Source organism: Podarcis raffonei, chromosome 15, assembly GCF_027172205.1.
Source record: "Podarcis raffonei isolate rPodRaf1 chromosome 15, rPodRaf1.pri, whole genome shotgun sequence".
In the NCBI taxonomy this organism is placed as follows: domain Eukaryota; kingdom Metazoa; phylum Chordata; class Lepidosauria; order Squamata; family Lacertidae; genus Podarcis; species Podarcis raffonei.
The window spans coordinates 15,166,834-15,194,820 of NC_070616.1; the positions used below are offsets into that span (position 1 = coordinate 15,166,834).

General features: G+C 43.9%; 2 protein-coding genes across 3 annotated transcripts; both read left to right on the forward strand.

Moving 5' to 3' along the window:
• Nucleotides 1-2,419: 2,419 nt before the first annotated feature.
• MRPS17 (mitochondrial ribosomal protein S17) lies at nt 2,420-4,693 on the forward strand. The gene is made up of 3 exons (XM_053367179.1): nt 2,420-2,527; nt 3,940-4,080; nt 4,252-4,693. The coding sequence occupies exons 2-3, from the start codon at nt 3,958-3,960 to the stop codon at nt 4,540-4,542; spliced, it is 414 nt and encodes a 137-aa protein (XP_053223154.1). The 5' UTR covers nt 2,420-2,527; nt 3,940-3,957; the 3' UTR covers nt 4,543-4,693.
• Nucleotides 4,694-7,172: 2,479 nt separating this feature from the next.
• On the forward strand, nt 7,173-27,748 carry NIPSNAP2 (nipsnap homolog 2). 2 transcript variants are annotated; one of them, XM_053366659.1, is made up of 10 exons: nt 7,175-7,302; nt 11,043-11,182; nt 11,270-11,315; nt 20,749-20,843; nt 22,226-22,296; nt 22,578-22,718; nt 23,355-23,386; nt 24,992-25,086; nt 25,633-25,716; nt 26,591-27,748. In XM_053366659.1, the coding sequence occupies exons 1-10, from the start codon at nt 7,199-7,201 to the stop codon at nt 26,653-26,655; spliced, it is 873 nt and encodes a 290-aa protein (XP_053222634.1). In that variant the 5' UTR covers nt 7,175-7,198; the 3' UTR covers nt 26,656-27,748. The 2 variants fall into 2 exon arrangements, with proteins under 2 accessions (XP_053222636.1, XP_053222634.1); XM_053366661.1 differs by lacking the exon at nt 22,578-22,718 and having other exon boundaries at nt 7,173-7,302.
• The last annotated feature ends 239 nt before the right edge of the window (nt 27,749-27,987 follow it).

Genomic DNA, 27,987 nt, shown 5'->3' on the forward strand with positions numbered 1-27,987 from the left:
GAGAGTCTTTAGGGAAGAAGGTGGTATTTCAGATATTTGGGGCCTGAGTCATTTAAGGCTTTAAAGACCAACGTGAGACCTTGAATTGGGCCTGGAAACAAACTGGCAACCAATGCAGCTGTTTTAAAACAGGGGTTGTATATGGGATCTAAATGGAACCCCAGACAGTAATCTGTCTGCTGTGCCTGCATCATGGACCAACTGAAGTTTCCAAGTTGTCTTCAAGGGCAGCTGCACACAGAGCACATTGCAATAAGCAAATCTGGAAGCTAGCAGAGCATGGAGTACAGTGGCCAAGTCATCTCTGTCCAAATGGCGTCACTGGTGGCAAAACCAGCTGGAGCTGAAATAAGGCACTGTTAGTCACCAAGGCAGTGCCTTTTTCTGTAAACCACTTGGAGATTTTTTATAGTAAGCAAATGACAAATCAAATAAATAATAGAAGTAGTCCTGTATCTTATAGCATTAACAAAATTGTGAGTCACCCATTGAACATGTGATACAGGGCTGCCATAAAAATATGGCTAATGAAAAAACAATAAATTAGGGCACCAAGAGGAGTGTGCCCTGAGAGGCTCATTTTGGGCTCCTGTTGACAGATTTAATTTTTCAGCTAGTCAATTTATGTACCACTTCATATTTCAAAATAAATCTCAAAACAATTTACAAATCCCAACAAAAAGTACGGTAATTCTATAAAAGAAACACAGCACAATTTCCACATTCAAAACCAACGGCTACTAATAATTACAATCAGAAGTCCACATTTTAAGTTATATAAGTAAATAAATATGCACATAAAGAAAATGACTAAGAACTACAAAAAACAAATTGTTCACAAAACATCCAATTATATAAAGGTGCACAAAAATGTAATAGAATTACAATAGATCATAAACATTTCATTACAAAAAAACGCACATGTAAAACAACCATCAAGACCATTTACTGACACGTTGATGCAGATTGTTAAAATTCCACCAGGGGGAGAGATGGGAAGCAGGGCTCTCTACATCAGCTCTGTTAAAAGACCAGCTGCAGCAGGCATTTCCTACCCAATATGCACCATGGTCATTACAGGAACAATTGTTTAAGAATTGGAACCTGGGATTGCTTTCCCCCTCTTTCCTCCTGGCAAATGGAAGGGGAAGAAATGGAGCAGTGAGAGATTTTACTTTCTAGGGCTCCATGATCACTGCAGATGGTGACAGCAGTCACGAAATTAAAAGACGCCTGCTTCTTGGGAGAAAAGCAATGACAAACCTAGACAGCATCTTAAAAAGCAGAGACATCACCTTGCCGACAAAGGTCCGTATAGTTAAAGCTATGGTTTTTCCAGTAGTGATGAACAGAAGTGAGAGCTGAACCATAAAGAAGGCTGATTGCCGTAGAATGGATGCTTTTGAATTATGGTGCTGGAGGAGACTCTTGAGAGTCCCATGGACTGCAAGAAGATCAAACCTCTCCATTCTTAAGGAAATCAGCCCCGAGTGCTCACTGGAAGGACAGATTGTGAAGCTGAGGCTTCAATACTGAGGCCACCTCATGTAGAACACCCAGCAATGCCTGATGGGCAAGTGGGGGTGCAGGGGCACGAGGAGTTCTCCCCATGGAACCCCTCCCCATGGAACATCAGGGCACCCCAAATATCCTCTGATACGCTGGAGGATATTTTATTTATTTATTTTCAGATTTTAAAAGCACTTTGCAACACAAAACCACCAAAGGGGTGTACAGTATGATAAATCTGCATTTAAAAAATGCAGACAGGCCTTTGCAGTCATTTAATTTCCAACCTTTTAAGCAGCCAGTGAGTTTAATGTTGTGTTTTTAAGATGGTGGGAAAGTGAACAGGAAGGCAGCTATTTCCTTTCCTTTTTTTGCAGGTATGTACTGTTTTCCCTATCACTGCACCTCCAGCCGACAGAAATCTGGCATGTGCTTTTTCCCCAAATATGAAAACTCAGCGCCGGCAATGCTGCGTTTTTCGTATTTCTGCCTGTTGTGGAACTTTGAAAGGCAGGGAAATCCTGCCATGGCAACCTTAAAACAGATGTGATATTTGTATAAACGTTTGTCATTTCTTCCAACACTTCCACCCTGGCACAACTTCTTTGCTGTAAAAAAAACAACAATCCACACAGAACAGACAGAAATCCAACATAAAGAGCCTATCCCTTTCCATTGTGAAGAATGACCACTTTAATTTTATTTTATTTCTGATGCTACTGTCAAATGAACTAATGCAACTCTAAGAAGAATAAAATATGCGGCAGATTAATAGAGACCGAACACAAGAAGCTACTAGCGTCAACCCTGCTTGGTCCTCGAACCAGCAATCCTCTTGCTCCCCACGCCGGTGCTTTACCCGCTAAACCACGCAGGCAAATCCCAGAAGGGCCTCGGAGGCTACAAACACACACCACTCTCCCTTCCTAGATGGGCTATCGCGGAACTTCCGGTACTGGCTCCGCCTTTTCCTTCTCTTGGCCCCGGCTCTCGTTTCCAGCCTGGAGACAGAGACCCAGTAAGAGTTTCCAACGGATTTATGGGGCGGAGGGCGCGGGGGTGGGGAGCTTTACTGTCCCTGCGGGGCAGAGACCTGGTTGGGGTACAAAGGGCAGAGGTGGGCGATCTAATGGAGATTCACGTAGGGCTGTGGAGGGGGAAGGCCGCCTCTGCTCCTCTAAAATTAAACTCCCCTATAATTCTAGGAGGCAGGAGGGCTCCTTATCTTCATCCAGTCCGCTTGCAACCCCCCTAATTTCCTCTCACCTTTTTTTCATCCTAAGGTGGAAGCGTAACTTCACCCCAAGTTTTCAGGAGCAAGGTCTCTTAATGGGGATATATTTGACAGACAGCTCTGTGTCAATGCAGCAGCCCTAAACTGTCAGCTGCAATGCTTATTTATTTATTGACTAGTAACTTTTAAAAAACAAAACAGTGGATGTAGTGTCAGGCTGTTCATCATTTTGTGGCATTGCCTATTCTCCAGCAGTTTTCCAGGATCTCAGACATAGAGGGATTTTCTCATCCCTGCTTGTGAGATACTTTATCAAGAGGCGGGGAGTTCATGGCCCTCCAGGTCTGAAATATAACAATAAATCTGTTAACAACATAAGAAGAACCTGCTGGATCAGACCAAAGGGGGGGGGGGCATCTAGTCCAGCATTCTGTTCTTACAGTGGCTCTGGGAAACACACAAGTGGGATTCAAGCATAACAACACTCTCCCCTCTTGTGGTTTCCAGCAACTGGTATTCAGAAGCATCACTGCCTCTGACAGTGGAAGCAGAGCACAGCCATCAAGATAAAGTACTGCAACACACCTTTCTCATGATTAAGATCTAGGCATCACACACTGGCAGTACCAGATTTTCCACAGCAACAATTTTGTCCTGCTTTCTCAGTTAGTATGTGGTGTTGATGTGCACTGGGCTTGAAGCATTTTTACTAGCATCTAGCATTAATATTTTGGGGAGTCTGGGTTTTCAAGTCTAGCAAACCTGGGGTGTTCCTCTCCCTTTCTTACGGCTAGAATGTAAGGAGAAATGCTGTTTCTGAAGAAGGTTGTTTAGATTTAAAGTGTTTTTAATATTATATTTTTTTAATTGCTGTGATCTGCCCTGGGACTTGGTGGTGAAGGGTAGGAAATAAGCCAAACAGATACATTTATTATTTGTTTCATTTGTTTATTTCATGAAATTTATTTACTGTTTGATTGTTTTAAAAAACCCATCAAATAGGTTTATAAAAATAAAACAAAATTATTTGTAAAAACAATTAAAACATTCAGAAAATTAAACCCAGTAATGAACTAAAAACACATCAGCATTCTAAATATCTAGGTAGGCTTGTTATTATAATTAATAATAGGTGTGTTGGCTTGGCTGTACTTTGCCACTGGCTGTTAAAATGATACCTTGTTCTTGCTTCTCAGGGTGTTCGTAACTGAGCCATGTCTGCATTGCGTGGTGCTGTCCACGCAAAATGGATCATAGGGAAAGTCATTGGGACCAAAATGCGTAAAACAGCCAAAGTGAGAGTGACGCGGCTGGTGCTGGATCCTTACTTGCTAAAGGTAAACTTTCCTTTGGGGTTGAGTTACACCAGTATGATGGAGAACTTCAGTCAATGTTAGGGCTGAGCAGCTAAATTCTATCCTGGTTCAGTCTTGCTGGCACTCAGGTTTTTCTGAATCATTTGCCTACCACTGAATAATCCACATGCCCTTTCCTCTCTTCTCCCACAGTTCTATAACAAGCGGAAAACATACTTTGCTCATGACCCCCAGCAGCAGTGCATTGAGGGAGACATCGTTCTCTTAAAAGCTTTGCCTGAACGGAGGAGCAAGCACGTGAAACACGAACTGGCTGAGATTGTGTACAAGGTTGGGAAAATCATTGATCCAGTGACGGGGAAGCCTTGTGCAGGCAGTAGGCTACTGGAAAGTGTAACGGACTCAGAAAACCTGACCGATAGAGATACCAGTTACCTTAGTGAAAAGCTCCAAGAACTAACTGTTTCTTCTTCAGATAAATGATGGGGGTGAGGACAGGGTAGGCAGCATAATCTGAGATTTTCCATGTGCTTCTGTGGATGAGCTTGTATGTAACACAATGTTTATGTGTTCTTTCTGAAATTGTCATGATTCATAATAAACTTGAATTAACCTGCTCACAGGACAACAGAAACATTCAGTTTACTTTTTAAATCTTTCAAGTAGTGAATGTAAGTTGGTCTGCTACAATATTTATAAGTGGCCTCTCTGCTTGATGGTATCCAAAAACAAAACACAATGTTTAATACTTCACGGTGCAGCAAAGCAGTGAAATCCAATATTGGGGGACGGACGGACAGGTAAGCCCCACCCCACATCATTGATCACAAGATGTGACACACACCATTTGAATGGCAATGCCCATTAACTTTGGGGGCCCCAGCCCCCTCAAATATTTTATTGGGGGGGGCAAAGGGACCTTGGCCCCTAGGAGTTGGCTCCTATGGCACAGGGTAGATGGAGCCCACCACCTTTTCGAACACTTCAGCTGGTATGAGACAACATTTAGGATCGGGCACTACTGTGAGAATTGCCTCTGGGTGTAAGTTTCTGGGCACCATTAAAAACAGTGGAAGACTGATCTGATCCATGGGAATAGTCCCCTGGGATATGCGCAAGAATGGAAATGGTGCAAACACTAAGGCTACCAGACGTCCCCATTTCCCGGGGACAGTCCCCAGATTTACAAATCAGTCCCCATACAAAATCCGTTGAAGTTGAAAAGTATCCCCGGATTCATTGAAAAAAATCTGGTAACCTTAGCAAACACTCTTCCATGTTCTTACACAGCTCAGGTTCCTGTTAGTGGTGCTTGTACAGGCAAACATCCCAGAGGACTTTGCCCCTTCATGGGAGGGAGAGGGCTCTTGTGCTCATGTTCAGCTTGCTTGTTTCCCATAGGCATCTCATTGGCCACTGTGAGAACAGAATGCTGGACTAAATGTGCCAAGGGCCTCATTCAGCAGGCTATTTCTTATGTACTGGTTTCAAAACTGTACTGATATTTTTGGTTTCTTATAATTCCCAAGCAATGTTGGGCACTTTCTGCTGGTAAAAATGATATATTATGCTCTGCTCTTCTATTAAATGTTCCCAACCCAGCACACTACATAATCATAAAACTATATAGGATAATCCTAATAATTATACTATAATTATACAACAATTGGGCTGAAAGTATTACAAAAACAACTGCCTGATCCTAAACATGCTTACTTTAATGTATTACTGAGCTCAATGGAATTCACTGCCTGGTAAAGACAGGCAATTCTATTGATCTCTGTGGAATTTACATCTAAGTAAGCCTGTTGAATATAATACAATATACTCCTAATAAAATTAATTTCATGGGAGTAATATTGCTTTTACTGGTTGTTTTTTATTTTTTAGAAATGTGGATTATCAGGGGGTCGCCCAAAAATAAAACTTGATTTCCCAAACCAATATTGTCCCAATTTCAGAATTAGTTGCCAGCTGGCTATAATTTTTCTGGCCAGAGTTTCATTCACATGTATAGAACTTGGATGCAAAGCCGGTGGGGAGTTGTTCATTGGTTTTTTTCCTGTCCCATGTATTAAAAAACAAATGGGTTCTTCTGGGAGGTGGGGAGGAAATCTATAAAAAATTAGATGTTTTAAAAATACTTTTTACTAAATTTATTACAGTGGAGAGTGCAGATTTACAAAGCAAGACTTTAATATGATACTTCTTTGTTGCAGCAGCTACCTGCAAATTTTGGAAGGGCCAAATAGGGGCTTACTGTACTGTACTAGTTTAATAGTGTGGACTGCTGTGACTATGCTGATCGGGTGTTCGCACTAAGTGGCATCAGTATAATTGCCTTAATTGAAAAAAATTATGCAAACATTGTGCATGGCTGGAGAAAAACACAAAAGATGCATTTAAAGCTGGCTGGGCATTTTATTACATCTACAAACAAATCTGACATCAGAAGGATATCCACTTTCCAAATTTATGGATTATGCAGACTTTTGTTCTAGACCAGAATGTCTTCTTTAGCCCTTCCTCAGGCTGAGGGTTTTGTGCAAATGGTATACAAGTGCCACTTCCTTAATCTGCAATGGTTTTCATGTTTTGCACTGGATTTGAAAAATAATTACATTAAAAAATGCTTTCTTTTGGTGGGGGTGAGCGCCCTCTAAACAACCACAGGAGCCCTCTGTAGGCCTAGTCTGTGGTGCCCTTTGTGAACAAAAAATGCACTCTGCTCATGTTCAGAAGGGGCTTTTTCTCAGGTCTATTAGAACAATTTAAATAATAGGCTCTAAGAGGAGCAAGGTGGCAGTTTAGGATCCACGTAGGGCAGCCCCCCTCGAGGGGAACTAAACTGTTTATTTTTCAATCCCTCACACTGTGTTCAACCCCCCAGCAAGGTTCTGGGGTTGCACCTTGGCTAGAGTCGCCTCAGCTTAATGGCGCTGCGCCTTTGAGACCTTCGTCGAAGAAATGTGCGGCGTTGGGCGGGGGAGAGAGAGAAACCTTTCCGCGTCCCCCTCCTCAACTCCGTCCTTCACGGTGAGGGGGGGAAAGGCTCCCTCTAGTGGCTAGTGGGGGGCACTGCGCCCCCATTTCCCGTTCCTTTCCCCCCGCGCCGTCCCCTCAGGTTGAGGTGGTCAAGATGGCGGCCGGGGCGCTGCTGCTGCTGCGGCGGGGGAGCGGCGGCCGCCTCCGCCTCAGCGCCTTCCCAGCCCAAGGGGGCCGTTCCCGCCTTTTTTTCCTCAGGTGAGGGGGAAGCTGCGGGGGAGGGAGGGGTGAAAAGTGGCGGGAAGGTCGAGCGACGGGTGCGGGGGAGAGGAGAGCCTTTTCTTTTTGGCGCGCGCTCTTTCCTCCCCCCCTCGCGGCTCAAGGTCACGGGCTGGTCAGGTGGTTTATTGCTTCCTCCCCCAACAGCGCTTCAGAGTAATCAATTGTGGGAATGGGGGGGGGGGGTCTCATCGTCTCTTGTCTTCCCCGCTCATATTATTCAATAAACAGCGTCTTTTACACACACATATATATACACGTACACACACCCTCCGTCTCCACACGGAGGAGGGGGTGTGTACATTGGCTCAGCCCGCCTCACGCAGAAGACCCCCAACCATTAATAATGGGGAGGTTGCCTCATGGCTATCCGCCTCCACATATTTTACGGTGTAAAAGTGTTCTACCTCGGAGCCCCCACCTATTATTAACCCTTGTCCCCACCCCATTGTAGGGGGTCACTCCATTTATCTCTTGGCTAATCCTCTACACACTCCCATCTAAATTATGGGGGTCGGAGAGACCCCCCACACCCCTTTTCCTTTCTCACATTGTATTATTACTGTTGTTGTAAGCCATCTTGTATGATCGTTGTTATTTATTAAATTTATTAGCTGCTTTTTTGCCACGGCAGCACAAACGGAGTTGTAATATTTTATGCATATGGGGGAAAATAAAAATAAAGACAATTCTGTTTTTTTAAGATGGATTAAAACATCCCACCCATGCAAAAAGGCCTCAGGTAATTAATTAAAAGCCAAAGGTTTTTTTTTTTTTTTTAAATTTATTGGTTTTTCCCCACACATAATACAAGACAATACAACACAATACAAGACATACAAACATATAAACACGTATAATTTCTTAACCTTTCATTTCTTAAGCCTTCTTTCAGCGACTTCCCCATACCTCCCCTTTCTGCATCCCTGTTATCAATCTTTTCAGCATCCCCTAATTTCAATATAATACTTTCTTTAGATCTTATTTCTCATATCCAATTGCTAATCGCTGCAATTCTTTTTTGCATTACCCAAAACATTTTAGCATTCATTAATTTTACAACAGTTCTTGAGATAAATTTTAAACTTCTTCCAATCTTCTTCCACCGTCTCTTTCCCTTGGTCACGGATTCTGCCGGTCATCTCAGCCAGTCCCATATAGTCTATTACCTTAGTCTGCCAAAAAGCCAAAGGTTTGATGAGAAAAAATAATGTTTTTGCCTGGAGACTAAATATATTGTTATTGTTGCTTATTAGTCTTAAGAGGTTATTTTGGGGACTGAAATAATGCCAATTGAAATTATAATAACGAAATTATAATAACGGTAGCTTTATTTATTCAATGGGGTTTTTTTCGCTTTCCTTTGGGTCCTAAATAATAATGATAATGAGCCACCCAGGGTTCTTTGAGGAGGAAGGACGAGATATGAATGGATTGATTTTTATTTTTTTAAGGACCTCAACCAAATTTACTTATGTGGCCTGGGAACTTGCTTCAAGGGGTGGTGGTAAAAATCACTCTAATAGATAAAATAAACAAATGCAATTAAAGATTCTAGAAAATGCCTTCTGTGTTCTGGACAAATGTTAACAGGAACACTCCCTATGTTTGTAAAACATGTTGAGGTTGTTGTTGTTTTAAACAATCATATATATATATATATATATATATATATATATATATATATATATATATAATGTTATTAAATGAATAATTATGCTGATAATGATCCCTGCTGTTTATTCTAGTGTCCCATTTAACAGGAGGGATGAACTGTATATTCCTGTGTCAGCTGCCTTCCTATCTTAATTCAAAAGAAATAAAGTTTTTAATTGGAGGTGGAGAGATATCTGTCACTTCATGAGCCCTTGCAATTGAGTCAGATAGATTTAAATACTCATGTGGCAAATTGTTAAAATGATTGCTCATTGATTTTGTTGCCTATAACTGATGTATGCTGTTCCAACCAATCTGTAAAGCTGTATCATGACATGGTCAAGACAGCAAACTAAACTAAATTGAAAAATGCTTTAGGTTTCTAGAAGCAAATGTTGTTTAGGGTTGAAAAATCCATTATTCTCCAATATCAACTTTTTCAGTTGCCTAGGATTTTCCTACCCCTTGGGAAGAGTTCTGCTAGTGTGTGAATAAGGATGTGGTTTTGCTTAACACTTTTACTTTCAGCAAACTCTGTAACCATCACATAATCCTCCCTGACTTTCATGGAAGATAAGGATACATGCACTCCAGGGCACAAGTGGTGGGAAATTAGATGCACTGTCTTCCTCAAGATAACAAGTAGTGTAGTTTGGAGGTTTGTGGGTTTGATTTCAGTTTCATCTTTGATTTTCAGTTGTGCCACACAGTACAATTTTGTTACTGCAAATAACTGGGTATTATAATCATGCTTGAAAGCTTTAACTAATCCTCTCCCCAGTAAATCAGTAGACAAGCAAAAACTCCTGAACAACAGCTGTTACTGCTCTCTGTTTTCTGCCCCAGACCTAATTAAAATGAAGCTTTTGAGATTACTTTTACTTCCAGTTTATATCATAGCTCCACACAATGGAAAAACTCTAATTTCATTTTCTAGAGAAGTAACTATGCTAGCCTGTTACACAAAATAGATCTGTAGTACCTTAAAGTCTGACAAACTTTTATTATGGTATAAGCTTTCATGAACTAGAGCTCACTTACATATATCAGCCTGGATAGTTCAGTTGGTTAGAGCATGGTGCTGCTAATGCCAAGCTTGCAGGTTTGATCCGCATATGGGACAACTGCATGTTCCTACAGTGCAGGGGGGTTGGACTAGATAACTCTTTCAACTTCACAATTTTATGATTCTGACATGTACAGAGTGTGGTGTCAGAAGAACTGGACAATGGTGTTCAATATATGGGTCAGAAGCAGTCCATGTATTCAAATAGGTACCACTATGGCGGGAAGGTAAACGACGTTTCCATGTGCTCTGGTTTCCGTCTTGGTGTTCCATTGCGCCAGAAGCGGTTTAGTCATGCTGGCCACATGTCTGTAGACAAACACTGGCTCCCTTGACCTGAAAGTGAGATGAGCACTGCAATCCCATAGTCGCCTTTGACTGGACTTAACCGTGCAGGGGTCCTTTACCTTTTAGTACTCAAATCATTGGTTGAATGATTTGATTAAAAATATTTTGATTGACTAAAAAGATGCCACCAGATTAATTGGTTGGCAAATTTAAAAGTAGCTAATAATACAAGTTCTTGTATAAGCAAATGGCCTTGGCAAGATGAGGCCTCCGTGGTTGTCTATGAGAGAAGCGGGGAGGCAAGCAACAACTATTTAAAAATACTGACTTGGTTTTATTTATGACTACTTTATCATATATACATTTTAAATATTTTGGCTGAAGTCCAATGCATATTAACTTTGGGGTAAGTCCTGCTGAACATAATGGGACTTCATTCTGATTAAACTTTCATAAGATTGGTCTGTTGATCTACTGATGAGTCAGCTCAAACTCCTATGATTAGTAAACTAAGACTAATGTAGTCAGGTTGAAATAAAGCTAGGTGAATCTTGTGTATTCCAGAGATAATGTGAAAAACACCTTCCAGTAGCTGGGAGGCTAATCAGGAATCTGCTCTTTGCTGCACCACTTCTCAATCCTGATAAAAATGAAACAGGAATGAAGCTTACACAAGTTCTAGAACAATGTTTGTCTTGCTCACTTGCAGGGGCCTTGTGTCGTCAAACAGCCGATCTGCAGAAGACAGCTGGTTAAAATCACTTTTTGTCCGCAAAGTTGATCCCAGGAAAGATGCTCACTCCAACCTCTTAGCCAAACGGGAGACCAGCAGTCTTTATAAAATACAGTGTGAGCTGCTCTTTTTTATATTTCTCCTTTGTCTGTCTTTCTTTTTTTCTTTCTCTCAGCATTTAATGATGACTTTTCCTGTTTCAGTTCACAATGTCAAACCAGAATGCCTAGAATCCTACAACAAGCTTTGGTAAGTCTGAATGCTATGCTGGAACATTTGTGGGGTTAAAATCTGGAGCCTTGTTAGTTACTAAACTCATACAAACTTACCTCAGTATACAGTTCGCTGGATTCAGTGAGAATTACTTCTGAGTAAACTTGCATAGGATTAGGAAGGGGCAGAGGAATCCTAACTGGGCTGGGGAAGTGGTGAATCTGGCAGCATATCCCCATATCCCTTGCCCCATCTTGTTATGGTGGCTTTCATCTTGATGGCAGTACTTAAAAGCTCTCTTTAAGCTCATTGATGGCAACTACCCAGCAGCACACAGGTCACTGCCACCCTGGCAGTTTTTTTTGGTGCTGTGGTTTGGAGAAGAGAGAACACAGTGGTGGTGGGTGGGGTCTTCCAAGTCTCAGTAGAGACTCTAGCAGCCCCTCACTTACTTTATATACCATACCTTATGCAAATGAGAGAAAAGTCTGCCTCTTCACCAGGTATATGCTAGACTATTCAAGGGTTAGCATAAGGGAAGAGTTAGCATAAGGTTACCAGATTTTTTTTCAATGAATCTGGGGACACTTTTCAACTTCCTATTAAATAGATGGACTTTGTCAGGGGACTGATTTGTAAATCCGGGGACTGTCCCCGGGAAACGGGGACATCTGATAACCTTAAATTAGCATCCACAACAAAAAAGGGCTGGCTGGTGAGCCAACCAACATTTGTGCATCTCTTGGGATTGTTGTTAATTTCTGTACCACAAATTTATGCAGTATAAATTAAAGAAGGATATTGACCAGCTGGAACGGGTGACTGATATGATAAAGTGTCTGGAAACCAACATTATGAGAAGCGTTGTGTATGTTTAGTCTGGAGATTAGAAGGCTGAGAGGTGAAATGATAGGCATCCTCAAATATCTGAAGGGCTGTCACATGGAAGATGGAGCAAGGGTTGCAGAGGGTAGGGCCTGTACTGATGGATTTGAATCACAAGAAAACGACTAAACATTAGTGTGATGGGATGGTGAGCTGCTTGTGCGTAAAATCCTAGTCCCTCAGAGTTTGGCTAAGTCCACAAACCTCTGTCTCTGACGGAGCTCCTTAAGCATGGCTCCATCAGTCGCTCGTTGAATCGGACAGTGGGCGTTTACGGAACTTCTTCCAGCATAAAAGCTCCTTAACGGAAACGCGTCTTCTGGACTCTCGGCGTGACAGTTTCCGGCGAGGGGTGGGTGTCCCTACAGGAGGTCTTGAAACCTCCCCACTGTTTTCGCTTGAAGTGTCTCTGAGCCCTCCCTCCGACTCACTTTCCCTTGGAACTCCACTTCTCCCCCTGCTGGTCCCCTCCTCAGCTGAATGGTCTCTCTCACCCTCTGTGAGCCCTTTCACCTCCTGCGTCTCAGATGGCAGTTCCCTGACATCCACCTCCCCTCCAGGGCCCCCTTCACCCCCTTCCCTCCCCTCCTCTGCGGGAGGCGAGGGAGCAAAACCCCTGAATGAACCTCCCTCATCTTCCGAAGTTTCGAACACTTCCCTCCACCTCTTGCTGTTACCGGTTTCCAAGTACTCCTCCTCATCGGAGTCTGTTCCTCCTTCCAACTCCGATTCCCTGAATCCTTCCAGTTCCTCCTCATCGTCGGTGGTGCCAAAGTACTCCCTCCGGAACCTCGCTACTGGCTGAGGTTTCCTGGGGAACCTTTGGTGGAACGTTTCGATCAAGATCTCGTCACGGACCTCCTCTGCCGTCACCCAGGTGTTTTCCGACTCCGGTTCCCCTTCCCACGCGACCAAATACTCCACCTGATTACCCTTCCACCTGGAGTCGATGATTTCCGCCACATGGTTGCTGCTTTCCCTTTCTTCTATGGCTGGCCCCCGTGTGGATACCCCTTCACCTTCCCCCCTATATGGTGACAGTAATGACCTGTGGAATACTGGGTGCAGTTTCATGTGGTTCGGTAACCGGAGTCTGAAAGCCACTGGGTTGACCTGTTGGATGACCTCAAATGGTCCCAATCTTTTGGGTCTCAATTTCTTGCAACCCCCCTTGAACGGCAACCCTTGGGTTGATAGCCAGACCTGACTCCCCACCCTAATGGTTTCACCTTCCCTTCTGCTCTTGTCTGCCTGCCTCTTATATTCTTCTTTGGCCCTTTCTAAGTTGAGTTGGAGTTGACGATGGATCGCTTCCATTTCTTCTACAAAATGTTCAGCGGCCGGGACACTCCATCTCTCCCCTCCTCCCCCTGGAAACGCCCTGGGGTGGTACCCATAATTAGCGAAAAAGGGGCTCATCCCGGTGGACACATTCTCTGCATTATTGTAAGCAAATTCCGCTAGCGCCAACTTTTCGACCCAATCGTTCTCTCTGTCATTGACATAACACCTCAGGTATTGTTGGAGGATACCGTTTGCCCTCTCCGCCTGCCCATTGGTCTCAGGGTGCCTGGCAGTCGAAAAGTTGACCTCTACGTGCAACAAGCTCATAAGTTTCCTCCAGAATCTGGACGTGAACTGTTTCCCTCTGTCGGAGACCACCCTCAAGGGGGCGCCATGCAGCCTAAAAATATGTTCTACAAACAATTTCGCTGTCTCTTCCGCCGTGACTGCATGTGAGCAAGCTACAAAGTGACCCATCTTAGTTAACAGGTCTACTACGACTAGTATGGCGGTTTTCCCCTGGGATTTAGGCAGATCCGTCATAAAATCTATCGATACCGCCTCCCACGGTCGTTCTGGTGTGGGTAACGGTTCTAATAACCCCGCTGGTGCCCGCCTTTCTCCTTTGGCTCTCTGGCATTGGTCACACCTTCTCACATACTCCCGTACATCCTCCCTCACCTTGGGCCACCAAAACTCCCTGGTCACCAACCACATGGTCTTGTGTTGCCCAAAATGCCCCGCTGTGGGATTGTCGTGCAGCTGTTTGAGTACTCTCCCCCTCAATTCCCCTTCGGGTATATATAGAGCCCCTTTGTAATACAATGCCCCGTTTCTTTCTTCAAAACCTCCGGGGTCTTCTCCCTCTCTCCTTAAACCTCTGAGCTTATCCTGGGCGTATTCATCATTTACCGTTCCCTCTACCAGCTCCCTTTGCCCCACCCAGGCCGCCCCACACACCCAGTGGTCCTCTGGGATAATATGTCTCTCTTCAGGCGCTCCCTCCCCCTCCAAATATTCAGGTTTGCGAGAGAGAGCGTCCGCTCTGATGTTTTCTGGACCTGGCACATAGCAGATTTCAAAATGGAATTTGGAGAACTCCTGGGCCCATCTCACTTGTCGTTGGTTGAGCACTCGTGCCGTTCTCCAATACTCCAAATTCTTGTGGTCCGTACACACTTGCACCTTATGCTGTGCGCCAATTAGTAAGTGTCTCCATCTCCGGAACGCTTCGTGAATGGCGAGTAGTTCTCGGTCATATACGGTGTAGTTCCTCTCGGATTTGTTCAGCTTACGCGAAAAGAAGGCACAAGGTCTCCATTCCGACTTATTGCTCCCTGGCTGAAGCAGCACCGCCCCCACCGCCCGGTCTGAGGCATCAGTTTCCACTCTCATGGGTTTTTGTAAATCCACATGCAGGAGCTGTTCTTCCGAAGCGAATGCCCTTTTCAATTCCTCAAATGCTTGCTCCGCCTCCGCCGTCCAAACGAATTTCTTCTTGCTGCTTAGACAGTCCGTGATGGGAGCCGTTAAGTGGGCAAAGTTCTTGATGAATTTACGGTAAAAGTTCCCAAACCCTAAGAACCTTTGCACATCCTTTTTCGTTTTTGGTGTCTTCCATTCCAGCACCGCCTGGACCTTGCCTGGATCCATGGCTAATCCCTTGTCTGATAAGCGGTACCCCAGGAATTCCACCTCCTTGGTGTGAAACTGACACTTCTCCAATTTCACCCACAGCTGGTTTGCTTGCAGCTGGCTCAGCACTTCCCTGACATCCTTTACATGCTGCTCCTCATTCTCTGAATATATCAGCACGTCATCGAGGAAGGCCACGCAATTCTTGTAGAGCAAAGGTCCCAGGACATGGTTCATGAGCGATTGAAAACAGGCGGAGCCTGATTGTAATCCGAATGGCATAACGAGATATTCAAAAGCCCCCAAAGGGGTGAACATGGTGGTTTTCCATTCATCCCCTTTCTTTATTCGTATCAGGTTGTATGCCCCTCTCAGGTCCAATTTCGTGAATATCTTTCCCTTCCTCACCCTGGTCAAAATGTCATCAATCCTGGGCATGGGGAAAGTCACTGGTTCTGACACGGCATTTAGCCGCCTGTAATCCACTACAAGCTGGGGTTTATCCGTGTTTTTTTTGTCCACAAAAAACACTGGGCTCCCCCCCACCGCTCTGGACTCTCTGATGAAGCCCCTCTTCAGGTTTTTATCAATAAACTCCCTTAACTCCTGCATTTCCCTGTCTGACATGGCGTACAGCTTGCCCACGGGGAGCTGGGCCCCAGGGACCAGGTTAATTTGGCAGTCAAAGTCTCTATGCGGTGGTAGTTTATCTGCTTCCCTTTCGCTGAAGACCTTGCTCAGATCAGCGTATTGTTTGGGCACCTTCCCTTTGTCTGCCACTTCCGTCCCTGCTAGAAAGGCTTTTGCCCCTTCTGGCACCTTTCCCTCTCTGCAATGTTCCAGGCAATGTGCTGACCCAAAGGAGACCACTCTCTGATGCCAGCCCACTAGCGGGTCATGCAACGCTAGCCAGCTCATTCCCAAAATGACGGGAGCCCCTCCCAGGGTGGCCACATTGAACGCTATCCTTTCGGTGTGCCTGGCCACCCTCATAACCATTGGGACGGTCTGTAGACTAACTTCTCCTCCCAACAGCTCCCTCCCATCGATCGTGGTCACCTGCAGGGGGTTGCTTAAAGGGAGTGTCTGTATCTGGTGTTCAGCTGCAAACTCCTTACTCATAAAATTACAGGAGCTGCCTGAGTCCAACAGCGCCTTTGTCTTTAGTGGGTATCCGTTTGCCAGCTCTAGCAACACCTCTATTACTAGGGCTGGTCTTGGAGGTTCCGGAGTGGGCACTTTTACTGCTCCTTGGCCTGGCTGCAGTGCCCTGACGGTGGCAGCCAGGCGTTGGCTTTTACTGGCTCCTGGACTCCCTCCTCCTTCCCCCCAACAGCTCCCGCCATCCCTTGCCATTCCTTTCTTTGCGGGCAGACTCTGGCAAAGTGACCTGGCTGCTGGCAGAGATAACATTTCTTGGCGCTCTTTCCCTCCTTCTTCCTCCCTTCACTGGGATTTGAAACTGCGCGCGCGCGCGCTGTTCCAACTTCCATCGGCTCTCCTGGCGGGAAACTTGGCTCTGGAATCTCTGGAATGCGGAAATCCCTCCAACGCTCTCCTTTCCCCTCCCGCTTCTCCAAGGCTCTTGCCTCCTGGCGCGCTCCAATGGTCAGCGCTGATTTGGTCAGCTGGTCCATAGACTCCGCCCTGGGCGCCCGGGAAAGTTCGTCTTTCACCGCCGAAGAAAGCCCTTCTTCAAAGAGCATTTGAATGGGTTCCGCCGATAGGTCCCATCCCAATTTATGTATCAACATGGTAAACTCAGTCCAGTACTCACGAACCGATCGGCTCCCCTGTTTGCAAGCCATTAATTGTCTGCGCACCAGTCCCTGTTCAATCTCGCTGGAAAACATCAAATCCATGGCGCGAAAAAACTTCCTTGTGTCCTTCAGCATTTCACTATTCCCTGCCATCAGGGGTCTAACCCAGTCTCTCGCCCCTCCTTCGAGATGGCCAATCACAAACGCCACTCGCGATGCCTCGTCGGGAAAGTCGTTAAACTGCAGCTCGAGAGCATACTGCATCTCTGTCCTAAAGGCTTGATAGTTCCTGGGGTCCCCCCCAAACTTCTGCACCAATCCTGGCATCTTTCTTGCTAGTGGGGCGCCTTTTGTCTTATCTGCATCCTGTGCCCTCCTTTCCTCTAGCCTCGCCGTTTGCAGCGCTAGCTGGAGCTCCAACACCCTGTACCTTTCTTCCAGGCTTGGACCCTCTCCAGCTCCTCCTGCTCCCCCGGCTCCGGCTGGGTTGCTCATGATGCCTCTTTGCACAAGCTGCTTTCAGGGACTGTCCGATTGCTGTGATGGGATGGTGAGCTGCTTGTGCATAAAATCCTAGTCCCTCAGAGTTTGGCTAAGTCCACAAACCTCTGTCTCTGACGGAGCTCCTTAAGCATGGCTCCATCAGTCGCTCGTTGAATCGGACAGTGGGCGTTTACGGAACTTCTTCCAGCATAAAAGCTCCTTAACGGAAACGCGTCTTCTGGACTCTCGGCGTGACAGTTTCCGGTGAGGGGTGGGTGTCCCTACAGGAGGTCTTGAAACCTCCCCACTGTTTTCGCTTGAAGTGTCTCTGAGCCCTCCCTCCGACTCACTTTCCCTTGGAACTCCACTTCTCCCCCTGCTGGTCCCCTCCTCAGCTGAATGGTCTCTCTCACCCTCTGTGAGCCCTTTCACCTCCTGCGTCTCAGATGGCAGTTCCCTGACAATTAGGAAGAACTTCCTGGCAGTAAGAGCTGTTCACAGTGTTAGAAACTCAGATATATAATCTAGGCATGAAATGGCTCCTTAAATCAGGATTACAGCACCAAAACAGAATGCCTAGTTGCCATTTTTGGGCCAGACAGCTTTGATTGTGCAGATAAAATATAATGGATAGAATTCTACAAGATGTATTGCTAGTGTTTGGAAACAGTCAAGACTAAAAGATCCACAGGCATGCATTTCCAGATGGTCCTTGGTTGCAAATGGCTGATAGCCACGTGCAAAATGCACCTCATGCCTGGCAGATTTCAAACACTGGCTGTTTGACAATGGAACAGACTACCTCGGAAGGTGGTGGACTCTCCTTCATTGGAGGTTTTTATACAGGTTGGATGGCAATCTGTCAGGTATTCTTTAGCTGTCATTGCTGTGTTTCAAGGGTTTGGACTAGATGACACTTGGGTGACTCATAACATAGGAAACACATGGGGATGTTATTTATTTGATAAAAGCATTTTTATCAGCTAAAAAATGTTCCCAGAGCATCTTGTGAATGTCAGTGATAAGACTGTCCTTGCCCTCAGGCTTAAATCTGAAAGACATGACACAAAAAGAAAAGGAATTGGGAGGAGGAAAAAGCAAATTCTTTTTTTTAAAAAAAAGATACTTATTAAAGTTTCCAATTTTTATACAAACAAAAAGAAAAAAGCAAAAAAGTTTAAAAACTCATAAAATTCACAATACTTAGTTTTCAATGACATATTTCCCTGACCTCCTCATACCTCCCCTTCTTGTATTCCAATTCAAATTATTTATTCAGCAAATCCTTATCTCAAAGCATTACAGCTAAAAACCCCTTGATTTCTATCCGACATCATTCAACATTCATTAATTTTACAATATTTCTGTAGATAGTCCTTGAATTTCTTCCAATCTTCTTCCGCCGATTCTTCTCCCTGGTCACGGATTCTGCCAGTCATTTCTGCCAATCCCATGCAGTCAATCATCTTCATCTGCCATTCTTCCAGAGTGGGTAAATCTTGCGTCTTCCAGTACTTTGCAATAAGTATTCTTGCTGCTGTTGTGGCATACATAAAGAAAGTTCTATCCTTTTTTGACACCAACTGGCCGACCATGCCCAAGAGAAAGGCCTCTGGTTTCTTCAAGAAGGTATATTTAAATACCTTTTTCAATTCGTTATAGATCATTTCCCAGAAAGCCTTAATCTTAGGGCACGTCCACCAAAGGTGAAATAATGTACCTTCATTTTCTTTGCATTTCCAACATTTATTGTTGGGCAAATGGTAAATTTTTGCAAGCTTGACTGGGGTCATGTACCACCTGTATATCATTTTCATAATATTTTCTCTTAAGGCATTACATGCTGTAAATTTCATCCCAGTGGTCCACAACTGTTCCCAGTCAGCAAACATAATGTTATGTCCAACATCTTGTGCCCATTTGATCATAGCAGATTTGACCGTCTCATCCTGAGTGTTCCATTTCAACAGCAAGTTATACATTTTTGACAAAATCTTAGTTTTGGGTTCTAACAGTTCTGTTTCCAATTTAGATTTTTCCACCTGGAAGCCAACTTTCTTATCCAAATTGTAAGCCTCCATTATCTGATAATAATGAAGCCAGTCTTGCACTTTGTTTTTTAGTTTCTCAAAACTCTGCAGTTTCAGTCTATCTCCTTCTTGTTCCAAAATTTCCCAATACTTCGGCCATTTGGCCTCCATATTGAGCTTTCGCTTCCATTGGTGACAACCACCTTGGGGTTTTATTTTCCAATAAATCTTTATATCTAATCCAAACATTAAACAATGCTTTCCTAACAATATGGTTTTTAAATGCTTTATGTGTTTTAACCTTGTCATACCACAAATATGCATGCCACCCAAAAACGTTGTTAAAACCTTCTAGATCCAAAATGTCTGTGTTCTCAAGAAGCAGCCAGTCTTTCAACCAGCAGAACGCTGCTGATTCATAGTAAAGTTTAAAGTCTGGAAGGGCAAATCCACCCCTTTCCTTTGCATCAGTTAATATCTTAAATTTTATTCTGGGCTTCTTGCCCTGTCAGACAAATTTAGAAATGTCTTTCTGCCACTTCTTGAAACAGTCCATCTTGTCCACAATTTGCAATGTTTGAAACAAAAACAACATTCTAGGCAATACATTCATCTTTATAGCTGCAATTCGACCCAACAAGGAAAGCTTCAAGTTTGACCAAATTTCTAAGTCTTTTTTCACTTCCAACCAACATTTTTCATAGTTATCTTTAAACAAATTCCCATTTTTAGCTGTCATGTTAATCCCCAGGTATTTCACTTTCTTAACCACAGTCAAACCTGTTTCATTCTGAAACTTCTCTCTTTCAGTCAATGTTAAATTTTTCTCTAAAACGTTAGTTTTTGACTTGTTCAATTTGAATCCTGCGACCTGACCAAATTCTTGAATTAGTTCTAAAACTCTTTTAGTACTAGATTCTGGCTCCTGTAACGTCAAAACTAGGTCATCTGCAAATGCTCTCAGTTTATACTGTTTAGCTCCGACCTGTATACCTTTAACCATCCGGTCCCTTCTAATCATGTTCAGCAGGACCTCCAGGACCGATATAAAAAGCAATGGGGAAATTGGGCATCCCTGTCGTGTCCCTTTTTCTATCTTAAATTGTTCCGTAACCACATTGTTTACAATTAATTTAGCCTTTTGTTCAGAATATATTGCACCTTTACCATTCTCAAAACCTTGGCCTACCCCCATACCCTGTAAGTTCTTTTTCATAAAACTCCAATAAATATTGTCAAAGCAAATTCAGACTGGAATGGATAGATTTCAAGTAGATGGAAAAGTTGTTGGTGTTCCATTGGAGGCCCTGCAATCCCATCTCTTTTCTCTCCTTCAGCTTGATGGAATGGCTATTGTAATTATGTTCCATTTTGCTTCTGCTTTTTTTAAAGTCAAGAGGTGCTGCCAAAGATCCACGAAGGGAAGGAATATCCATGTACACTGGTGGGGACGTGGAACACGTGGTACGGAGAGCAAGATCAGGCTGGTAGGAGATAAGACGTACAACAGAATGCACAACTGCGCTAATGATGTGTGCTTGTGATAGGGGCCCTCTTCCAGCCAGGATGGGAACCTGCAGGATGTGGGGCAAGGTCTGGGGACAGTGGACAACCAACACCAGCAGCAGTGAGCAGAGAGCCTCTAACAAGCCCAGGAAGATTCCCAGAGAAAATGGACATTTATCCATCAAAACTCAGAGCCTCAACAGAATCCTTATGTCCCCAATGTAACCAATGTAACCTTGCCTGAATGTTCTTCAGGCAAGGTTGCAGGGAATGTAAAGGTGCTGCTCTGGCACAGACCCAGGCACTGCAGAACCATCAAATGGTTTCAGATTGCATCTTCTTCCTTCTCCAACAGCTCCTGAGAATAAGCACCCTTGCATAGCTGGCAGGCTGGTTCAGACACATTCAGAGTTGCCACTCCCAAGTCTGGACATGCCACTCCCAAGTCTAGACACTCCCCATCACAGATGGGTCTTGCAGTTCTTTCAGGGGACTGGGCAATTTCATGGTCCACGTGACCTTCTTGGCAGAGGATGCTGGCTCAAATTCTGTATCAGAAAGGCCTGAGTGACTGGGTAACAGTTTGCAGCCTTCCTCTGATTGGTAGAGCTATGGTTCTTTTCTTTTTTCTTTTTACAAACTTTATATACTACTAACTCAACAGAAAGCCTCTAGGTGGTTTACAGCCACTCTTTGCTGCCCACCCCCACCCAAACACATTCATTTCAGTGGGGCTTGTGTAGGATATCTTCCCCAGGGCATTGTCCCATTTATCTTTTTTGTTTGGCCTCTGACTTCTGCTGGTGGAGAAAGAAAATTATACAGTGGTACCTCGACTTAAGAACTTAATTTGTTCTGGAGGTCCGTTCTTAACCTGAAACTGTTCTTAACCTGAAGCACCACTTTAGCTAATGGGGCTTGCTGCACCGCCGCCACACGATTTCTGTTCTCATCCTGAAGCAAAGTTCTTAACCTGAGGTACTATTTCTGGGTTAGCAGAGCCTGTAACCTGAAGCGTCTGTAACCCGAGGTACCACTGTATAGGCTTAAGGAAGGACAGTGACCAGTGAATAAATCCTGGAGCGCCGCATCCAGTCAGTGTAAACAGTACTGAGCTAGATGGATGAATAATCTGACTCAGTATAAGGCATGTTCCTAGGCACTGAGAGAAAGTGAGAGGGCTAACCACTCTCATGGTGTGCTGGGAAAAGGGTGCTGGTGGCCACCAGGATTGGAAAGAAAGAGCTAGGTGAAATAACAATGGGATACAAGATTTGGCCAGGAAGAAGCTGACGTTTGAGGAGTCTGTTTTGAATCTCCAGTAGGGAAGGGAGACTCTTAAATATGCCACTTTTCATTTCAGTTCATCTGTGGCGGTATGAGGGAGGCTATCCAGCTCTTACAGAGGTCATGAGTAAGCTTCGACATGATAAGGTAAGTCCTAGCATAAAAGATTGGACTTCATCAGCCTGATCCTTAAAAGTCACTTTGCCTCTCAAACTTAACAGTTTATTGCAAAACAACAACAACAACAACTCCATTGTCAAGGACTCCCAGAGTTTGTGTATCAAACCAGGATACACTCTTTGAGTTTGGTGTCCTCCTAGTATTAAGCTCTTAATATCCCAACTGATGAAGCATAAACTAGATAATTTAAAAAATAAATGCATGTGATCTTGCCTTGTCATTGTAAGGATTTTTCATTTTATTTTTAGGGGTTTGGGGAGTTTCGCAAAGAGAGGGGAAACATGCTTCTCTCCCGCAAGAATCAGCTGCTGTTGGAGTTCAGTTTTTGGAATGAGCCTGTTCCGAGGACAGGGCCTAATATCTACGAACTGAGGTCTTATCAACTCCGTGTGAGTGTCTTTATGTATTCATAGAATAGTCATTCCCTCCCTTCCTCCCTCTCTCTGTGTGTGTCCTTGCGTTCATGAGACCTTTAAGAGCGAGACTGCATTCACTCTTTGTCAGGCTAGCCTTTAAATTTGTTATGAGAATCCATCTGGTAGACAAGTTAGCAGGTTGATTCCTGCCAGAAAGGGATAACAGAGAGCACATTGCAACTCTTTTTCATTGATTTTCCTTTTTTCTCTTAGAAGTTCTGCCTTTTGAACAGTAAAGGTTACATTTGCTAACAGTGCAATCCTATATGTTTTTACTGAGAAGCAAGCTTATTGTTTATTTATCAAATATATTCAGTGTATATATCATATTTCTGACAGAAATGCTCCCTATCAATGTCAACAGGCACTGGAAATAAAAATTGGGACATTGAAAAAAGTATTTGAGGGAATTCTGGTCTTAAAGTGATTACGTACCGTAATTGCCTCATGTCTTTTGGGCTGAGTCTTTTTTGTTACTGATTAGAATCCAAAAACCTTTCTGGAGGCAGGAGAGAAAGCCCACATCTACTTCCCAATTGCAACGGGGGAGGGAATGGAGGGTATCATTCTCTTAGAGTCACCTGCTCTGTATTTCTTTTATCCCCCCAGCCTGGAACAATGATTGAATGGGGCAACTACTGGTAAGTGTCCCTTGCTATGCTGGGCTCCCCTCAATTCCAAATACCATTTTGAGACATGGACAGAGCTGCCCATTTGTCAATCACTTGGACTTGCCATGTGCGTTGATTACAGATGAAAGTGTGCTCTGGATTCTTTTCTTTCTTCCTTTGCAGTAGCAGTTTGGATTCAAGCCACATCTGCAAAGGAAGATATTTCCTTTGCAGCTCAGCTTGAATTCAAGGTGTTACCTGCAGAAGAGGAAATTGTGGCAGAGCAGAGGACAGGGTGGAGTGGGGTGGAAGAGGTGAGGCTGCAGGCCAGATAAAATGGTACACTAGCTAGGCACAGAATCTGGTTGGTTTTTTAAGTTTTTCAAATCACTGGGGATGAGGGGTTCATGATGTCACAGCAGCCATCCAGTTGGCACGGTGCGCAGCTGACTTCTTCTGAAAACCTGCAAAGCTCATTTTTCCTGGAGCTCGACCCTGGAAAGGTACAGGCAGTAGGGACTGTTGTTGTAAATACCATACCCAGTCAAAGGACTTTTTCATAGTAGATGGGCACTGGAATTCCAGTTTAGGGTCATGTCCTCCTGTTCAGCGATCTTGCCTGTTGTTTGATTAACTGTGTTTGCTGACACATACGGACAGTGAACACCCAGGAGGCAGAGAACACCCTATGCATGGGAAAATAAAATTTCAGAGTTGCACTCTGGAGAAACAAAACAGGACTCCACATTTTCAGGAATAAATGGTGGGGTGGGCAGAGGATATGCCTCCCAATGAGCATGACTGATAATATAATCTCAGCTAAGTTCCTTTCAGACAGTGGTGACTATTAGTCAAGTTTTAATTGCCATCTAATGGAGAATTCACCAGAAATTTTGACTGATGATAATTAATTGAGTCTGCATCTGCTGAGAGAGAGCAAGTTGCAACAAGCCTGCTGGAAACATAAAGCATAACAGTGTCTGACTCCCCATCTCTGGAAACAGAAGAAGTGGCCATTGGCCACATCTGTCTCTACCCTTAGGTGAAATGCACAGGACCATTGATAGGTGGGAAACAGTAATAAAGAGAAACTAATCAGTCTTTTATGTTGGCAAAGGTGGAAGGTAGTGCCTGATACTTCCACAGCACCTAAAGGGTCTCATTTAAATGCCTGCCTATGTCTCAGATTTTGTCTTTAAGATTATCACCAGATGCAGACACATGGCACTACCATCATAATTTCTTTCTGTTACTTTGTTTACAATCTAGCCTGATAAAGAGTTTTAGGGAAACTGAAAAGCTTGTGATATTTTTTGTAATATTATTATTGGCCTGAACTTTGAATGTCCTTTTCACATTTTCCCTGTGGGCCAACGTGGGCTATCTTTACTCTTTGTGTGAAGTTATATCAGATGCTGTAATATTAAGAATTCATGCAGGCTTCTAGCCCTCTGAAATATTTCTCTAGCTCTGAATACCAAGGGGGTTATGTTATTATAATGTTGTGCACTGATGGAATTAGTAGATCCTTGCTGCATTCTTTCTAGTACTGTTCCATCTGATAGTTACCTTTGTAATTGTCTCAGCCCCAGCACTCATGTCTTGTTTGTAATACATATATATTCTATCTTCCAGGGCTCGTGCCATTGGTTTCCGGCAGGATGACAAAGAAGCTGTTGGTGGCTTTTTCTCACAGATTGGGCAGCTTTACATGGTTCATCACCTTTGGGGTAGGTCGTCCTGGACCTGAGAAATCTGGGGAAGGACTGTAGCTCTGTGGCAGAGCACGTGTTTTGTATGCAAAAGGTCTCAGGTTCAGTTCCTGGCAACTCCAGGTAGGGAACATGAAATCCCCCTGCCTAAAACCCTGGACAATATTATATCCCAGTGTTGAAAATATTAAGCATAGGTGGACCACTGATCTAACTTGGATTAAGATAGCTTCCTATCTCCCTTTTATAATAATAATAATTTATTATTTATACCCCGCCCATCTGGCTGGGTCCCCCCAGCCACTCTCAATCTGCTCTCCATTCCAACAGGACAAGCAATTGTGTGAAACTGATATGACCCTTGCCTCCTCATAGCAGTACAGTTTCCAAGGCTCCTTAGAGCAGGGTGGATAGAGCCATGGCAGTAAATAACAGTTTAGGGTTTTGATGAGGTTTCCCCTCTGGTGCTTTGTTTATGGTATGTTGCTGTATTTGAGAGAAAGGTGCTGATGGACATCAAGACACTGATAGTTCCAAATTATTCCCCCCCCCCAACACTTCCAGCGTACAAAGATCTCCAGACAAGAGAAGATATCAGGAACGCCGCATGGCACAAGCCTGGTTGGGATGAGCTGGTATACTATACAGGTAACACGGGGGTCGTGATCCTCAGGCCTAAGGACCAAACACAGTCCTCAGAACTCTCCCCAGGCCACACTCCTTCCTAGTCACACACCTCACCAGTCCTACTACCTTGGAGTGTTTTTGCCTGGCTGGAATGTGGTCTTGACACTTGATTGCCTGAATAGAGGGTGAAGAGGGGCATGTATATGTAGAAAATTGCCTTCTTCTTCTTTGGCGATCACTTGTAGCCGAGTAAGATTGTCTTCCATAAAAATGGTTCTAAAAATGAATCCGTAAGCGACTGTGGAGGCCAATTCTGGATCCACACGTCCTTCCACAGTGGGGACATTGGTTTCCGGGCGGGAATTGATCATGGTGTGGATTTGCCAAGTGTGCCTTCCTCTTAGCACATTTCTCCCTTACGTCCTGAGTTTGAATGTCTTCAAAGCCCATGACACCTTTGGTAAAGGCTGTTCTCCAACTGTAAATGTATATGTAGAAAGTTGCCTTCTATACAAAGATTAAACTTATATTCGTTGCTGTGCCCACTTTTGGCTTTGGGCCCAACCACCATAAGCATATAGCCCCCAGAAAATTGCCAAGTTGGAAATGGAACCCTTTGCTTGAAAAAGTATCAACACCTTTCAACAGTTTAGTACCTGTGTGGCAGTGGCAGTTACCCAAAAACCTGCTAAATGTGAGAGATTTGTCTTTCCTCTCCTAGGTTAAGATGGTTCCATTGAGCTTCCCTTTCTCTGGGGTCCCCCAAATCCTAGAACCGGTCCTGCTTCCTAGTCTAATGCTTTGTTGGCTACAAAATCCCCCCATGTTTCATTTGTAATATCTTGCATTAGCATTTTTTTTAAAAGTGCTAACACAATTTCTTTCTCCTTTCCAGTGCCCCTTATTCAGGAAATGGAATCCAGAATTATGATACCATTGCCGATTTCTCCCCTTCAGTAAAGCCACTGATTGATCGGTGCAGATTTACATTGACAAGCATTTGTCTTTTAGTTAATTTGATATGTGTGTATGACAATGGAAACTCTGACTTCTAAAAGTACTGTATGCTGGGGCTTTATGAATGTGACCTCATTTCTTCAGATCCTGCAGGAGCACTTGGGATTGTGTTGGGGAGAGGCTTGGGAGTCATCATAAGTCTTACTGTTCAACCATCTAGTCTAGCTCTCTGTGAAACAGCCTTTTTCAAACACAGCCATGCATTCAGAGAGCTGGCAGGCCCTGTTGGAAACGCACAAGCTTCAGTGGTAGTTGCACGAGCTTTAAACCCTTGAACGATACAGTATTTAATTATGGGGAGATTTGTCACATGCACTCCTATCCATTCTTTCATAATCATTATGGCATGTCAAGCTTACAAGGCCTTCCTCTGGTGCCACAAACAGTTGCTAGAGAAAGCAGCCCTTTGTTTTGGCCTAGCCAAACTTATCTTAGCAATCAGCTAAGCCAGTATTTGCAAACTTGCAGCTGTTTTGGACTACAGATCCCATCAGCCCCAGTAAACACATGCTGGCTGAGGCTGATGGCAGTTGTAGTCCAGAACAGCTGGGAGGGCATCTGGTTGGTGAAGGGTTATAAATGGCGTTGGGATGAGCTCTAAAGAAGAGTTAGTGTCATGAACATTTGTTAAGCACTCCAGGATTATGCAGTGAAACAGAATGTGAGGATTTTATTATTGTTATTTAATAAGCATTCATGATTTCCTCCATTTGTGTGGTTTAACTAACATAACTGCAGAAAGTAATTCTGAAAAGATGCATCAAGATGAGGCACATTAAATCACTTAGGACTGGCACAAATCACTTCATTTCCCATGCCCAATTCTCTGTTTTTGATTAAACTTTAAAATAGAGGGATTTGTATGTGTGTGTGCGTCTGTAACATTGTGAACATACTGTATGTTGAAGCAATTATTCTGTTAGTTAACAAATCAGTGCAATACACTGTATGTCCGATTACCTAAGAAACATCCACTTTATACATTTCAGTGAGTTTTCTGGCAGAATGTGTCAATAAAATCCTATTGATTTTCGCATGTTTTGGGGAGTTTTTGGACTTGTTTTAATAATGATGAATTCTGAGTTTCTGCTGAGATGGCCTGCATGGCCACAAAATCTAATGGGATTTTAAGGCTGCAGTCCTGTTTACCTTTACCTGGAAGAAAGTCCCATTTAAGCAGATGAGCGTGCAGCAATTATGAAAAAGGTGAATTCTGTTGCTAGGAATTCATTAGCCAAGAGATAAAAAAATAAGACTGCCAGTATCATGATGTCA